We start from the raw sequence: 18,006 nt of genomic DNA, 5'->3' as shown, positions 1-18,006 counted from the left end.
ATAACACATCTCTGTTGTTTATGTTAGGCTAACATAGCCTACCATCTTATCCTACATACCTAGCTTCTTATGTCAAACCAATGAATCCAGTGAGTTAATTAATTTGTATGTGCTTGGTTAGTCTGTACATTTGTTTGTACTATTTTTTCATGTGTTGACAACACAAGTAGGCCTAGGCCTATGCTGTTAGACCTAACAGCACAGCAGCAGACATGTTTGTTGTGGTAAACACCAACAACAAACGTCTAACCCCTGCACATGTATTGTTTTATTTAAAACTCATTCAACTCTAAAACTTGTGAAGACACCGGCATACTTATTTTACCTTTATTTTACAAGGGCTATAAAAAATGCAAATGCTAAGATCCCATACAAGCAGTCAAATGATAAATGACGAGCTTGTGAAACATTTAACACATTTCCTAACATAGGCATGTTATCTCATTAAATTAATCGGGAGGTAAAGCTGTGTGGAAACACCTGTTTTCAATATATATTCTACCCATTATTTATTCAAGCTTTCCCCTTAATATTAGCAATTCCCTGCAGGAGGTCAGCCAAATGGTATGTAGAGGAGTAGCCTAACCTCCTCCACCACCACTGGTTCATACCATCACTATTGTTTAGACAGACCATCTCCACAGAGTGTGCGAGATGAAGTAATAAATAGTCATCGGCACATACTTGTTAAATAAGGCCATGAAGTAACCTTTTGGTTCATTGGGAGCGCAAAGCGTGTGTGAGATGTTGCACTGAATGTGAACCCCTTGACATGAGACTTTGGTCTCCTCCTTGAGAACATCTGTTGCAGCTGCCATATAAATTCTCTGCTTTGAGAAAGCAAACAGAAAGTTCCATTTTTGCATTGCAGTGTACCATGGCAGAACGGATGGTTTTAGCCTCATTGGGAGTGCCACGAATACAATTCCCCTTTCCATAAAATTATTATTTTAACTTCTATGCCTCTCTGATTTGTGGCTGGTTAACATAAATACAGTGACTGTAGACTGGTTGTGCTTATAGCAACCCCAATAGCTATGGGAGGGCATATTGCATGAGTGGATATTTTGTGTTCGTATGTTTATTTCATCAACCGATGTGTATAATAGTTTCTGCAGTGCAGCTGAAATGACCTTCACGTGTTCTGACATTAGTTTACAGCAGCTAAAACTGTAAAAAGTTGTTAGAAGATCTCTGTTGGTAATTTTTCATCAGTGTATTGAGTGCAATCTTTTTTCTTCACGTCTAAATTCATCCAAGCCTTTCACACCCCGACCAAAAAAATGTATCTATCGGGAGATACATTTGGACACGAAACATAAAATCCCATTTCTTTCTGCATTTACTGATGAGTTATAATCAAACTTGCCCAGCCATAGTTTACCCCAACTGTTGGCCTTGAAAAGGGGACTTGTCCTCTTCACAGGAGTCAAGGAAACGCTCCATCTGTGCTCCACAGACTTGCTCCTATATGAGTCACTCACTGGCCTGAGCCAAAACCAATTACTCCCTGGCCAAAAATGACAGCTTCATAAGTCAGTTTCAGCTTCATAACCATTGATTGCAGAAATGGAAAATTAAGATAATGTATCTTTCTTTAAATATGTCTTTCATGGACGACGTGTGAGCAATTCGACTCGAGAGTGTGTTTGCCCGTGCTGACTAACTGATTTTTTGGATGCTGTGCTGGTTCATGAGGTAAGAGGCGAGGGATCGAAACTGAGTGTTAAACTAACTGGAGGTTAGCACCACACATCTGATATCCACATGGTTGCCTGAATCTACTGTTTGGCCCAAGCTATGTATAACAATCAAATAATCCCTTAATTATTTCACACCCTTTCTGCTGAAACTCTGGAAGTCTGTCTTTGCCTTTGTGTCTTGAAGAAATGAAAGATGAAAATAGTAACTCTAGCCTACTTCAGAGTTTGAGTCCATGAACAAAACTACTCCAGCGTTCACCATGAATATTCATCATTTTGAATTTTAAAGTAATACAGTGTATTACAACTTCATGGACCTTTATTTTGGCACTCAGCAAAAAAAGGAAATGGCTTGGAACACATTCTGAGTCTGGCTGATAAGGATTCCAATTCTAGAATATCCTTCACTAACATGTTTTACTGTGCTATATTTCATTCCCAATAAATTTACATGGACCTCCACCACTCTCAGTCTCTTGACTGACTGATTCGCCACAGCTAGTATCCCATTGGCTTCTTGGAGATCTACCAAGTCAGGCATAATAAAAAATGTCTGTTTTTGGCCCCTCTGAAAATAAATTCAGAATTTTCTTTTGACTCTCCACAGTTATGTAAACAGTGATTTGGCCGCTCGTTTGCCAGTGCTGGCCTGCTGCAGACGAAGGTGAACTGAAATATGCTTACACTGCAGCATGGGGCACGCCCTCCATGAAAGAGTATAATTATTCTATAATATACATATACAGTAGAACACATGTGGGTGCAGTCCATGCAGCTGGTTGTGAAATATGAGTTGGAATTGTTAGAATAATCATTATAAATCATGACTTTCATCGGACTACTACTACAACTACCGTGCCACTATAATGACAATAATAACCATAGCCTTCCCAAATCATTCTCTTTGCCAGATCATTCCATAGGTACACGCAAAGATGCCTATTTAGCCTAGAAGAGAGTCTGAAAGGACGGAGGTATCTCACAGCTGTCCTTGCCACCGTGGTCACTGGCCCCCGAAAATATATAGATATAAACTATGACTATAACACTATATATTCAAATATGTATCTAATATAAAATAGTCATGCTGGTTAGCTGATGGCATGATGGAAACCTGCAGTTCAGTATCTGTGTAACTAACTAGCCTCTGTCTTTGTTATGGTTGGCTGTGACTCCAGTGTCCACTAGAGGGACTCATTTCATGAAGCGATCCCTTCTGCTTATTTTTCCTCTGGGCTACATCATTCAGCACCGTTAGCCTCGCAGCCCATAAAACAGCCCATGTCTGCCCTGCCCCTGCGCCATCCCTGCCTTCCAGATTGCATAGGCAACCGTATGCCGAACGTCAATGTTTGTTTGCATCTAGCTCAAACACACCTCGAGATGCTTGATGAATATGCCCGCCTTAGTAACAGAGTGGTGTAAACAAATTTCTGCTCTACGTGTGTGGTCTTGTACCTCCCACCCCTCGTCCCAGGCCTTGGTGTTCATTCCCCTCCAGTGCTGCGCTCCAGAAACAGCCATAGCAGGAGTGTTTACCTTCACTGGTGCAAAGAACCACTCTGTCAAAACAATCCTTGCATAATAAAGTGTATTGCCTCCAAAAGCTGCTGGCTGCAAATCTGTTGATTGTGTGATGCATGAAATAAAAAAAATATAGCCTACAGATCTAGGGAGGTCTTTTGATAATCACTGTGGTTTACTTGGTCTGGATTTGTCAGGGAGTGTAGTCATGGTTGGTCATTTTATTTATAGAAATAAATGTTCTGAAATGTTAAGTATATGCTCAATGTTGTTTGAACAAATAATGTAAGTTCTTGCTAGTTCTCATCCACAACACATGGACAACATTTATACAACTTAAAAAAAACACTCAACAAGTCAAACCTGAAAAAGACAAGTCAAACCTGAAAAAAAAAATGTAAAACCAAAACAAAAGTACACAAATATTTAAACAATGGAGCACGATTTATGGACATGGCCATATATGTACAGGAAAGGGGTAATGTATAGGCTCTTATTGACTTACACCTCTTTACATCCCAGCATTTAAGATGACCAGTAGATGGCACAGTAGACACCTCATCTAAACACTCATGTCTTATGTGCAAGAATGTGCAAAAAAGTTTTACTTTTTTTCATGAAATGTTGCACCACACAAAGAAAGTAAATCAAAATGCAAGGTTAAATTTGACATGCTCTGTCCACTTGATGACTATGATTTGTGTAATATATGAGGAACATGAAGATCACTAATGTAGTCAGTTTAGCTAAACACCCATTTAGCTAAATTGCCTCTGACTGGCAAATGCAGTGTCCAACCTCATGTCAGTCATCTGTCTTCAAAAGCAGCAATTATTTTATGCAATCTTAAAACTTCACTCAGGTGGAAAGATTAGCTATAGGATTACGATATGTGCGTGTATACACTGCAATTTTAAGAAGACTCAGTGACATAATAACATATGTGTAATTGATTAGAACAGTGAATGTATTTTTGGTTCAAACATATATTCATTCTACTTATGATATCAACAGTGCTTTCCCCAAATGGCATAGACGGGAACACTTTGACTGAAACGTATATTCATTCTACTTATGAAAACAGAGCAGCTTTCCTAAATGAAACAGACGGGAAACACAGGCCAGTGTGAAGTAAAAGGGTTAATTCATCCAACACTCCTGAGCTGTCAGCTTTAACATATGGGTTCCTACCTCTTCTTAAAATAAAGAAACTGATTAAGGTCCACCAATCATTGCCTAAAACAGGGTCTGGAAATTTTCCCACAGAAGTGCTGAACAAAAAATTGTGGTGAACACATTTCAATTCTTTATCTTACTGTGCCCATGTAAGGGGGCTGTGGTATGACCGGTTCTGTAACATTGTTGGACATGTGTTGGATATACAGTGTGTGTATATATATATATATATAGTATATATATATAGTATATATAAAGATATTTTTGCAAATACAAATTGTACTTGCTATGTAGCTAATACGTATCCCTGACGTTGGCTTAAAAAATCAACGTCAGTAAAAAAAAAAAAGTTATTATTATCTACAAGCAGTGTAAATCAAATTAGCAAAACTTCCTGCTCCACTTCATTGAATCATATCTGCGACAAGTAGTTAAAGTAATTGTATAAGGGCTTTTAAAATGACTATTTAATCTAGAAGTGGTATCTCTCCTTTCCTGATGGTTCACCCTGTTCACGGAAACACTTTAGACTATAATACAAAAAAAAAGTTAATAGTCACTCTACAACGATGATACCCCAGAACGATCCCCCTCTTTTGCTTTTCAGGCTAGTTACTATGGAATGCTCCTCCTTCTCCAATGTCCCTCTGATTATATAAAAGCCATACAAAGGAAATTGGAAAGTGTAAACACAGGGAGGGCTGTGCTCTAAACTGTCAAACAGATCTCCGTGATTGAAGACAACCTACGCCACAGAGTAAACATGGCCTACGACGCTGTACATCACTCTGAAATCTCGCAAGTTATGGCCAAAGATGTGGAATAACAAGGAAAGAAGGATTCCTGACGATGGACAATGTGGAAATTACAATCTCTAGACAGTGGATAACGGCTTTCCAGAGAGATTCTCACTGACCTTTTGGGTAGATAGAAACACACATAGGTTACAAACTATGTAACATGTTTGTGTTATACTTGAAAAATAAGGTATTTTCCAAACTGCCCATTTAAGTAGTGCATAAAACATTTCAGAATACTACAGACAAGGATATTTTAAGGCCTCCCTGGAGCACACTTTGCTGCTTGCTAACATGACATATTTTGCGCTGTACACTCAGTCACCTAATCAGAGCGATATTGGATATCAACAAATTTCAAATGTGATACTCTTTTTTTAAAAAGGGTGACCGCATCAACTATGACATAGCTTGAACAACTCCATGATGTTTTGTTTTTCTGATTTCTGCTTGTTTACACAAACGTTTAAAAAGCAGGCTGTGGTTTATAAACTGTTCTGCTATATTATACTACTTCTACATCTTGACTCCTGACTTTCCCCCATTTGAAACAGGTGGAGACAAAACTGGCAGCGGACTTTAGGTTTTACGTAGTCACTCTATGGCCTAGATTGGCAGTAAAGATTTCAGTAAATCTGCAAGCAATGGAACACAATTAACACATCTTAACATATATTATGGGCAGGGATGTACTTGTAAAATAAGAGGTGGTTGAACTGTTCATATTAATAATTAAAAACGGCATTCAGAACATGGTGGATAATGGTGATGATGGTGGACGTTATTGTCCAAAGTTTATAACAATACCAGTGGTATTAAATGGTTCCTAGAGTGTAGATGATACGTATTGTGAATGTGGATAATACAGTGGGATTTATGAGTGTTGCAAAAGTTGCAATTGGTGAATAAACTCTTTTGAGAGGTGGATACATTTTAGTTTTCTTCTTTGGACATTTCAGAGGTGGATAAACTGTGTTTACTTGTGTTTAGCAATCCCTGATTATCGGATATGGGACAATATGAATATTACATTTGGTAATCATCTTGACATTTGTTTCATCTCATAAGATAAAATGTGCACATTCCACAGAACAGTAACAGTGGATAGTAGCCACTTTTATACTCAAACATTGACTATACATTTGCACCACACTAGTATGACTTGGCTATTTGGAGGGGGCAATCTGAAAATGAATATGTGTGCTCTATGAAAATTCTCTTACACTTATATATTTAAATATTGTATTGGGCAGTGGAGCTGTTCATTTAACAACTCTACTGTAGGTATCTATTTGGCATGTTTCCAACAACATTGGCCAGACACTTTTTTGCTTTATTCAAAAGAATGGTTAGTGGTTAGCATTCCCCTTAAAACAAGGATTTATGCAATTAGTCACAAATATTTACCTCCCAAACATGAATTTAAATGAATCCTATAAGCCATGTGCTTTTAAGAGCCATCACTATGTTTCTTTTTTTTTCGAACGAACATCATCTGCATTCCTTTGTGTGATGAGATCCTGGACAGACAGGAAAGGTGGAGACATAAGAGGACAGGTTGGGAAGGGAAGAAGGGGGTAAAGGTAGCCAAAGAAGGTGCTAGAGCCCTGGACTCTTTCTGCTTGAGGTAGGCCAAAATATCTGTGCCAGAGAGATCTTTTATGTTTCACCTCATAGAAACGTATCACTGCCATTTTGAAATGATATTGTAGCCTTGTCTTAGTACAACAGCACAGTCTTACTTTCTTCTGTGCCAGACAATGTGGGATACACAACAGGCACAGCTTTTTGGGATAGCAACACTATTTACATTGACTCATTTCAAAGATGCTTCTCTCCATAGCATCTAAAAAAGTACTAAGGCATTATACGTTTTCATCATGATGTGCACTTCCAGTTTACGGAATTCTATGCCTTCTGTTTTGAGTTCCTTGCTCCGCCAGCCGATGAACGCTAACTCTCAGTCAGTGAGAAGAGTATGGAGATCCACAGGGATGTGTTCATCTTAATCAGCCACATCCAGTGTTCCCCAACATTGCTGATGCTTTTCAGATGTAACAAATTGTATGTCATAGCTGAATTATTCCCAGGAAATACATGCACTATGAATATAATCCTACTGCTTCATGTACTTCTTTTTTTCACTTGTACTGTCATTGATGACACTGTTAATGTGATTTCCCAACTATTAGCCGCAGCTTATACATTGATTTTGCAAAATGTCTTCAGCTATGAGGTTAATACACGGGGGCAGATAAAATGGTATTAACATGGTTTTGTTTCTTTTCTTTTCCCTTGCATGTCCTGCGGCTTATACACAATGCGGCTAATACACAGGAAATGATGTACTTAACAACACATTTTTAAATCAAAAGAGTACCTTTGTGGATGAAACGAAAACATACCGGTATACACGATGAGACATATGAGCATGCTCGTAGCATGAATATCTGAGCAGTGTGTCAGTGACTGTGGCTATGTCGATGTTAGGGAAGCTACTTTAAAGGCATAAATCAGCAAACTTACCAACAAAGATGTAATAGTTAGGCTACTGGTACATTCATGTGCTATGGTAATTATGGTAAATACCAAAAGCTGACGTGAAAAATGCACTTGTGGTATTTTCCACTGGGCAATTCATAGAATATTTTGATGCACGAGTTGCCGAGATGAGATAACCTTTGACCTTTTCAAAATAGCGGAGAGTAACGGAAGAGTTGTGAATGGTATCATTGTCCACTACTAAACATGTTTGGCTACTGTTAGTGGATAGCTTTTGACGCCTATACAGTGTTGTGTTATTGACAAGTGCATTATAATGCGTTAACACTCAGTGTCAGTTTTAAAAATGCTGTTATGGTTTGGTGTTGCCTACCCAGATTAATGCTACCTAGCAGTAAATAGGAGTCTCCTAGTAATGAGCGGTCAATTTACTTATTTCCCAACAGTGCGACAACAAAATCACTTGAACACAACACACTGGTAAATACCAGTTCATAAATGGAAAATATAATCTTTTCCATAGCACATGAATAAAATTCACAGTGTACCAAAGCTGTAGCCTGACATAGTCAGTCTGGTTCTGTATGATTGGGACGTGATTATGGGGTGTGTTTCAATACTGGGGGGGTAAAAATACATCTGCACACAATTGGATAGACCTAACCAATCAGAGCTACGAAAAAGCCTTCCGTGAATCCTGTTGGGAGAACCGCAACAACATCCTTCTTCTCAATAAATGCCTTAACAGCTGTTTTCTGATTGTTTTTAGTTTTTTTTATATATATTGTCAATATGTTGTACAACAGATGTGATAGTGAAATCTAAACGTCTAGCTTCTCTAATGACAGCCTATTTGTGTAAACAAAATCAGTCAAAGCACACTCAGGTGACGTGAATGACTAGGCACCGTTGCTCATCCCTCCATCGTCGTATAAAGCCTGCCCAGATATTGGTGCGTCCAGTTTTCATACAGGATAAGGGCTTCTCAATGGAACCAGTCCAGACAAATTTCCCAACCTCAAATTGTGTGGGCTGGGATAAAATGTAATTGTGATTATAGCAAATAAATGCCTACTTGTTCACTGATCATACCTAGACCAAAGATTAAGATTCATACTGCATGTGTTTTTAGATGTTTGATGATGCAGTAGAGAGTGACTCTTGGCTTGCATAGATTATAAGTAAAAACATAAGTTTGGTTGTTTTTGGCTTGCATTGCTCATAAGTAGAAACATAAGTTTGGTCAGTGGAACTACTCAGTGACGTGTTTGCTGATGTATGGCCAAGGTGATTCTTCATCGGGCTCAGATTTGGGAGGTTTATGCATGAGGACATCACTGTCTGAGCACTGATCTATAGCCATCCTTTTTGCACTCCACATTGTGTGGTGGTGGCTACCTGATCAATGCATTGTCTACAGGGCATGCATTGGAGGTTGCTGCCAGATTTTTGCTAAGGTACTTCAGATGGTTGCTAGTGTGTTGCTAAGGTAATTGGTGGTTGCTGTGATAAATAAAGCAGTTGCTATGCTGGTTGCTAGGGTAATTTAGATGGTTGCTTGGGTGTTTCTTAATTTTGTAATTGTAGTGGTTATTATGCTAAAAGATTGGTTGCTATGTAGATTCCAAAGGTGGTTGCTAGGTGGACATTCTGTAAGTGGTTGTCATGTGACAAGGTTGCTAGGGTATACATGTTGCTTTCTAAGGCTATTGTTAGGGTGACATAATGATAGTGGTTCCTTGGTTGTTGCTAGAGCACTTGAGATGGTTGTTAGAGTAGATATGGTGCTTACTATGCTAAGTAAAGAGGTTGCTAGGGACATTTAGATGGTTGTTAGGTAGTTGTTAAGGTAATAGTAGTAGTTACTATGCTATATAAAGTGGTTGTTATGTTGGTTGTTAGCGTAAGCATGTTGGTTGTTATGTAGCTTAAATACGCAAGGATCTTTAAAATAGTTTAAAAAGTAATTCAAATTGGGAGAGATCGAAAGAAAGAGCAAAAGAGCAAAAGTGAGGAAAGGGGAATGAGAAAGTGGGGAAGATAGAATGCTGACATGCTGAGAAAGAGAGCCTAACATTATGGAAAAAAAGTTTTAAAAATAGTTTTTAAAGTACTTGAAATTGAGAGGAATAGAGAGAGAGAGAGATAGTTAGAGAAAGTCAGAGAATGTAAAGAGAAGGTAAAAGTGAAAGAGGGGAAGGGAAAAGTTAGCAATCAGTCGAATGGAGAGACACAGAGAAATGTATCATTTAAGTTGCTGCAGTCAGTGAGAGAGCACAGGTCGTTGGTAGAAATTTAGTTAGGTTTTTAATTAATATCTCAAAAAGTACACAGCAAGAAAAAAAAAATCTGTACAAAAACGGATTTAAAAAAAAATAATATCATTGCTTTGCATGCACTGTAATCACTACTCCTCAACATAGACTGCTGTAAAGTAGTACTTAAGGGGTGCTGTCCATGTAAACAGTGCTGAAATATCCCCTAATTTGGTGATATCAGCTGATGTCAGCTGCCTTTGAATCTCATATGGACATGTTAATTAGCCTGGCTAGCGCCACCACTTCTCAATGAGACGTGGTCTAGGAACCAAACGTTCATTTTCTCGTATTTGAAAAAATGCCCAGATCCGTTAATTGGGCGCCACGGATGTCTATCAAATGCGTCTGTGCATACTGTAGCTCATCATCGTCTTGCTTGTTCTGTGATTGGTACCCTATCTGAGGCAAAAATTAGGGCGGCAGTTTCCAGGCTGCCTTAGCAGCGTGAATCAAATTGCGCGCAAGGCAGCATGGGAACACCCAAGCTATACATGTTAATTGTTTTCAGGGCAAAAAACAAATCTTGAACATCTGCATATCTGACTTTATATATATGAATAAACCATCTCCTAGTGGGCCTATGATGCATACAGATACAAATAATGATGATGATATTGAAAATAGTTTGTTGAATGATATGCGATAAAGCTGAAGATGTCCAGCATAATGCTTAGTTTTTGCCACTTGCAAGTCTCCTATAGTGTGTGGCATGCTGCCTGAGCAAGTCTATTTTAGGGTTTGAAGAAGAAATTTGAAGATGAGGAAGAGGTAAGACTGTGACAAAATGAGTAAATAATAGGCCTATGCCTAATTTTGAAGTATGGTAGGCAAGTCCATATGTTTCTCTGCTCTCATCCTTTTTCAATTCAATAAGAGATAAACTTAGACTAATGGAATTAGAAACGATTCGGCCTTTTCCATTTTAATCACATTTTTGACCATGGAATTTAGATTTTGTTTTAAAAAGCTGAAAGTTGAAAGTCTGGTCCATCTGCCAACATTTCCCTCAGCCATCATCAGGAGGGCGAAACAGTCAGTGACAAGAAGGGATGATGTCAGTTTTGAAATTGAAAGTGGCAGTGGTAGAGTTGGAGAAAGAAGCGATGAAGCAGTTGTAGCAACGCCAGCCCGAGTCCAACATTTGCAGCTGCAAGAATGCATAAATTGTCGTTTATTATGAGTTTGCAAAGGTTAGTGGCAGAGTATCCCTGATCAATATGCAGTTAGTTAGGCTGGACCAGTAATTTCAAAATGATCGCCTACACTCATTACAATGCATTTCCCAATGGAGAGTCCCACAAAGTGAATGGGTTTGGTGTAGCCCAGCCCAGATCCATACAAATAAGCAAATAAGTTATACTTAAATTGCAATTAACTTTTTGGTTTGCTTGAATTTGACTTTGGATGTATTACATTGTATGATTACATCATTACTTTAGACTGATTCAGCTGCATCACCGGGTGCTTTTGCTTATTTCCTATTAGCTCTTGGGGACAGGCTGATAATTATGTCGAAATGACTGTGTGGCTGCATCAGGATCCCAATCATCATTCAATTTTATAAAACCTCAAGTACCATGAACAGAATGTCCATGAGCGTTCTACTGTATGTATTGGAATTAAGAATTGAATGAGAACTGGTCTGGACACCTGATATCAAACTCTTGCAAATTCCTTTTGGAAGTACTGTAAAAACATTTCTCTGTTCAGCAAAGGTTTGCAAGATGAATATACATGTCTGTTTTTAATACCAATGTCATCACTGCCTGTGTACAAAAGAGCTTCAACAGTGCTCCTCTCTCTGTCTTCATATAAAGTCTGTCCCATACCAGACACTGCCCTATAAACAGTTGTGATTGATTCCTGAGAATGGAAATCAGTTTCAATGGGAGAGATGAATCTGCCCAATTTAGCATATTCTCAGATTTGTCTGGTTCCCAGGCTAGGCAGGGCTAAGTAGCAATCCGGCTAAATTCCAGACACAAAATGCTTTGAACTTACCTTTCAGTTATGTCACATAGGCCTAATTGGTATCCTAGATTTCCAGGAAATAACCGTTGCATTTTAATTGAAATAGCACGTCATTGTGTAAAATGTTATGGACATGGTTACAAAGAAGGTCCTACTTGATCTAAGTTACTTTGTGTAGCTGTCAAAGTGAACAAAGTGAAAGATAATGAAACATTGAAACACTGCACTTAACACTGCAGTGCAAATTCACAACAGGATAGCCTATACCGCGTGACCTCTGCAACATCTGTTGCATCTTTACTTCAAGGGCAACATCTTTGGAGACACTATGAAAATATTTAGGCCTGACATTTTTTTTTAAAACTGCACCCATGTACGAGATGTGTGGATTTATCCCTCTGATGGGCCTCTGAACTATGCTGATAGTATCCACTTGACCACTTGACAACCAATGGGAAGTCCAATATGGCAGAGGCCCACTTTCCTACTGCCACAGAGTGGCAGAAAAAACACTAGACCTACTTGCGCTCACCTTGGAGTGACCCTGACAAGGTAAAAATAAAAATAATTCCAGTCCTCTAATTAAAGGTTATATGTAGGCCTAATAATTTCGACTTTGGTGAATCCCTGACTGATGGTCGGAAAAATAACATGGGATCACATCAAGGACATATTTGTAGTCAGAAAACGACAGTAGCCTAACTTTAACATAATGGTTAGATGTGACTGTTATGGCTGTTGGTCTTCACTGTTATGTCTACTAATAACAATTTTAACAGTCCAACTGTTGTTATATTAAAGTTGATTTAGTTCAACTTATATTATATTAAAGTTTATTGTTCAAGTTTTTTCTAAAGGAAATATCTTTAGCCTTCTTCATTTACGTTCTCGTCCATGTTGTGTGACTTGGGAGTGGGAGTTCGGACCTCCTCTGGGCTCGTTGTAACTTGAGGCCAGTGGCCACTATTATATTTAAAGATATAAACGCCAAACAGCTGCAACGAAAACGGCCCTCTAGACCACGAGGCATTTTGTTTTCAGATGTTTCTCTCTGTTCAACAACAAAAACGACGCCCCAAAACCATTCGGAGAACCTCAACTGTGCAGACTTCCTAGCTAAGGCGGATAGGGCCGAGGTAGCTTTAAGGCTCCCCTGAAGTTTGAGATGAACACACGAGAGTTCTCCACTTGGGTGGTCTCTCTACTTTGGTGAGCTGTTGCTAAGCAGCTAATAATAGTCGTGTTTGCTGAGTAATTTTTGCCCTTCTGGAACCAATCAGATCCAAGAAAGTCCGGCCATCTGACAGCCCTGGAGGCGGGCTTTCGATTCTTTTTTACCTTACCCCTCCTCCTCCGTCCCCGAATGGAGAGTGTTCTTTTTTCTCATCTATTGAATCCCAGAGATCGCCGTGTCCCGCGGCCTGGGGAAGAGCGCTCAGAATGCTACAACCACCGAGCCATCGACATAGCCATTGTATTTATGGAAAGCACCATCTCCGCTTTGTGTTTTGATATCAGCAGCTTTTAGAAAAACTGTGAACGTGGGAATAGTTGGAGACCTCCGGATCGCGAAATGTTGGAATGGAAGGCGCAGACTCTGACTCGCCGTCCCAAACAGGAGTATGAAGTACTTTGTGGATCCGAGATCACCAAGAGAGAAACTTTGTTTCCTTTGGATATCCAAAAACGCTTGCGGGACAATATAATAACGTGGTTAACAAACAGCAAAGCGCAGGTTCTGCAACATGGCCTCGGCTGTTAATGTCTCCTCTGAGCAGGAAAACAGGGACCCCGATCGGCCGAGGTTAACACGGAGAAATAGGGGGATCTACCATACAACTACATTGGATTTGGAATATTTGCAACGACCGAGTTACTGTGATGCAGCTTTTGCGTTGGAGCAAATATCCCAGGTGGTGCATTTCTCTTTACCTGTTAATGTGCAGCTTAGGTTGTGGATAGACAGTGAAATTGACCAACCTTTATCAAGTCGCTAGGTAACGGGATAGCTACAGAGGGACGCATGGGGTGTCGAGAGAGTGAAGTTTGCATGTGGCACACTTAAGCCAGATAGCTCGTTTCCCAGTCTTCATTTTCATTCGTGACTGTTTGGAAGCACTCCTTGCATTAATCCCGAGCTATTTGTTTAGTTATAGCCTCTTATGCGGAGAGAGTTTAGGGCATTTGTGACATCCGAGGAATGATGGGTGCAGGAGGCATGTGATTTTATGTATTGTCATTGAGGAACAGTCTATTGTAGCCGAGGGTACTTGCAAGTTAGACTAGATTCCCTCGTGGTAGACGTTGAAAACTCCCAAACTCTAAAACCTCTCAGAAATGTGTGATAGTAATTTGAATCGGGAGTGGACAAGTTTTCTTCCCTCACAGCTGAAGCAAAAATCCATGTGTCTGCCCTCTTCCGTTCACAAATATTGTCGTAACTCCCTCCGTGATGGCTGCTCCAGTTCCCAATTCTCATCATTCAGCGTCCCCTGACGCTATGGCAATGCATCTGGGAGGTGGTGTAGCCGTGTAACCCACGTGCACCATGGTTGATATGACTTGCTACATCGGTGTTCTGAGTTAATAACTTACTTTGTAGCACCGCAATGTTACTGCTGGCAACAATGTTAGCGTAACACTCGGTAAACATTCGGAATGTTGAAAACGATACATTGATTCATCCTCAGAAGTTGTAGACAAAGTGTCCAGATATAGGCTACTAATGCGGTTCAGTTGTTTACTGTAAGCAATACAGGGAAATAGGTGTTGGCATGAGCATCCCCATGGTGTACCCATCACAATATTGCTAATTATAGTCAGTCAGATGTTTCTCGAAATATAGGTGCAACCTGTCTGTTCAACAGTGAAAGACTTTGAGGATTGATCAGGGTAACCAACACACTGTATCTAATGTTTAGTGCCATTAAACGTAATAACAGAAATGTTCCCAACTGTCTGTGTAATAACACATTTATAACAATGAGCAGACAAATGCTTCATTAGAAAGAGTAACGCAATGTAACAGCGGATCCGTTTCATACAGTATTCTAATGTTCGGAATTTCTTGTTTCGTCGCAGGGGAGGGCGACTGGAAGAAAAGCACCGCTGTGGCTGAGAGCAAAGTTTCAAAGACTTTTGTTTAAACTGGGGTGTTACATACAACAGAACTGTGGAAAGTTTTTAGTTGTCGGCCTCTTAATATTTGGAGCTTTCGCTGTTGGCTTGAGGGCAGCTAATCTAGAAACCGACGTGGAGAAACTCTGGGTAGAAGGTAAGAATCACTTTCTGTTATTTTGTACGCTGTTTATTTCATTTAGCCTAAGTATTTACAGGGTTGGGTGGGGGGTCTTCCGTGCCAGCCAGTGGAATTGTTTATTGTAAAGACTTCTGGCAAAAGTCCAGACGAAACGTGAAAACAGTTTATTTCAATCTATTGTTTGCTGAACAGAAACTTGACATTTAATTCGTATGTGCGCGAAACAGCTCGTATGCTTAAACTAAACATTTGTGTGACTGTAATTAGCAAATCAAAAGAAAGTTTGAGGGCTGAAATTTTGTCAAAGCCGCCATTTTGTGAGTGTGTGCGAGTGTGTATTTGCCTCCAGCAGTTGAATTTGATCCGCGTTGCTCAGAGGCTGTGTGTGGTCCTGTTTTGGACAGCTTTCAACTTTCCAAAAAGATGTCTTGGGGTTTAAAGGGGAAGAACACAAAATGCAGAACGCGAAGCATGTTATTGTAACTGGTCATATTTTAACTGTAAATCAACTTAAAGGTATTTCAAAGACACTTGTTGTATAAATGTTTGAATCGGAATAGTTTTAGGTTCTTTAGTGGGGGAGGGGCGACCTGGGTTTTCGCCTGTGATCCACATTCCAGCAGTTAACATTGAGAACGCCTACGGTGTAGACATGACTAAGGAGTAACATATGATTTATTTAAGATGTGATCAAAGTCCTTGTTCAACTATATGTTATTAGATATCCATTGTGAGAGGCAGTGTTATGCAACCACGTATTTAATGTATAGAGATTTATATTTGTTTGGAAACATCATGAAATATAGCTCCTTTCATTTGACACATCACAACAGATATTTGGTAAAGGTATAGGCCTACTCTTACTCAAGGTCAGTTTTGCTTGAACTTCTTGTAAACACTCATCGGGGTCTGAATGGTGTATGTGTCCAGGGTCCCTGTTACATGGCATTCCACCTCAGTTTAAAAGGATCACAGTATTCTTCATATTGCTGGTATGAGTGCCTGGACATGAATGGTGGGAAAACCGAATGGGCATAATTTAATCATGCAACGGATAGAAATGCCTCCTAGATGATAACCACACTCACTACCTGCAGCCCGTCAGTCATGACAGTTGTGATAGTTCTGTGAACTTCTGTCATCGGACTACAGCAGGTGGTGTGTCTGCTGTGTATGGCAAACGGCAACTTTACATCTAATGCAAAGGACATGCGGAAAGTTACTCTGATGCCATTTGGAATGCCTGAATGGTCAGAAAGACCTGTACTGGCCGAAGGCTGGCTTGATTGATGTGATGGAGGAGACTGAAAGGGCAGTTTGGGCATCATCAAAATATGGGATTTTTTCCCTTCTCGGATTTACTGGTGTAGATTTATTGTACCCCTATAGTCTGTGGTATATGTTTGAAACACACAGCTTGAATACAGCCCAAATCAGCAGGCATTCAGAGAACTACCACAGAGATCTCATTTCACAGATATGTGGTGTGGTTCCTCTGGTCTCCCATTTGACATCCAATGGCTTCTAGCAGGAGACAACTCTGCTTTGTCTCTCCCTCTGTCTGGTACACGGGTTAAATTCAGTGTTGTCTTACATGAGTTAAGTTGAACTTTTTTTTTTTGTCCTTCAGCACGCCATTTTTAAAGAAAATACCAGCACCGTCTGAATTTAATTAAAATGGTTTCGCGTAAACATTTGCCTTCCTGTAGGCCTTTCCCCTCAGCTGGTCTGGAGTGGGACCCCCCCCCCCCCCACACACACACACACACACACACACTCTCAGAAATCATGAAATATCAGAGTTCACTGTCCCATCCCCTATTCAGAGAAGGTGGGTGGAGGGGGGGTCAGTTGGGGGGGGGGGCTTGGGGCCCCAGGCCACTGTCCCCCAGGACTGCAGGTCATCTCGCCTGAGCTCCACTATTTAAAATCTCATATGATACCCATGGCACGACCTCTGTGTCGAGTGAGAAGTCACAGCCTTGTGGCCTTCTGGTGCACAGACTGAGGAGAAGTGAGAGCAAGGCAAGGTTAGATGGATGTTATGATGGTTTTATTGATAGAACTAGATAAGAAATATCCCTTAATCTAACCAGCAGAGGGCAGTGTAATTTCATCAGAAGTTTGCGTCTATAAGGGTATTTTTTTTAAACATTTTTTCATTACTTGTTTTTTTTTACATAAACGCCACCTGGAGATTTTGGCATGCTTACTTTGATCCATAGAATTGATGATCACGTAGTAGGCATTCTGGTCAGGTTTGTCAGTATAGCTCACATTACCTATAAGGTCAGAGATAATTCAAGCGGTCGTATGTCACTTTCATGACACATAGAACACTTTCTTGTTGATTCAAAACAATGAATGATGTGTTAATTGTTATATTTATGACATTTTGAATGATATTAGTTTGATGGATGGTGGGCTCACTCTGTCAGAAATGTTAGGAAGACTTTAATCAGCGTCACATGTTTAAAGCAGCTCTTTAATGTGGAGAGGAGTGGTTAAGAATGTGGGCTCCTCATTCTGTGGTGGGGATTGTGGGATTTGATTGAATTATCCCTTTTTTGATGTGTATGGGAAAGCTCCAGCACAGATGATTGGAAAATGTGAATCTCTCGAGAGGCAGGCATCTTCCCAGAGTGTCAAGGTTTGGAGGAGTCTGGCATGCTATAGTTTCTTAGTTGTGCGTTCAGTTGTGCGCTGTTATAGTATGGTGAAGCGTGTTTTGCAGTGGTTGTGGGTATGTCTTGTCT

General features: G+C 39.9%; 1 protein-coding gene across 1 annotated transcript in view; it reads left to right on the top strand.

The window, feature by feature from the left end:
• Window positions 1-13,433: 13,433 nt before the first annotated feature.
• ptch1 (patched 1) overlaps window positions 13,434-18,006 on the top strand; it is a 56,456-nt gene continuing 51,883 nt past the window's right edge. The window contains exons 1-2 of the mRNA XM_062516612.1: window positions 13,434-13,904; window positions 15,073-15,265. Coding sequence (XP_062372596.1) covers window positions 13,737-13,904; window positions 15,073-15,265 — 361 coding nt within the window. The 5' untranslated portion in view covers window positions 13,434-13,736. The remainder of the gene's footprint in view (window positions 13,905-15,072; window positions 15,266-18,006) is intronic.

Source organism: Sardina pilchardus, chromosome 16 (genome assembly GCF_963854185.1).
Source record: "Sardina pilchardus chromosome 16, fSarPil1.1, whole genome shotgun sequence".
Lineage (NCBI taxonomy): Eukaryota > Metazoa > Chordata > Actinopteri > Clupeiformes > Clupeidae > Sardina > Sardina pilchardus.
Note: the sequence above shows the minus strand (reverse complement) of the source record. Positions and strands in the feature narration are given on the sequence as shown.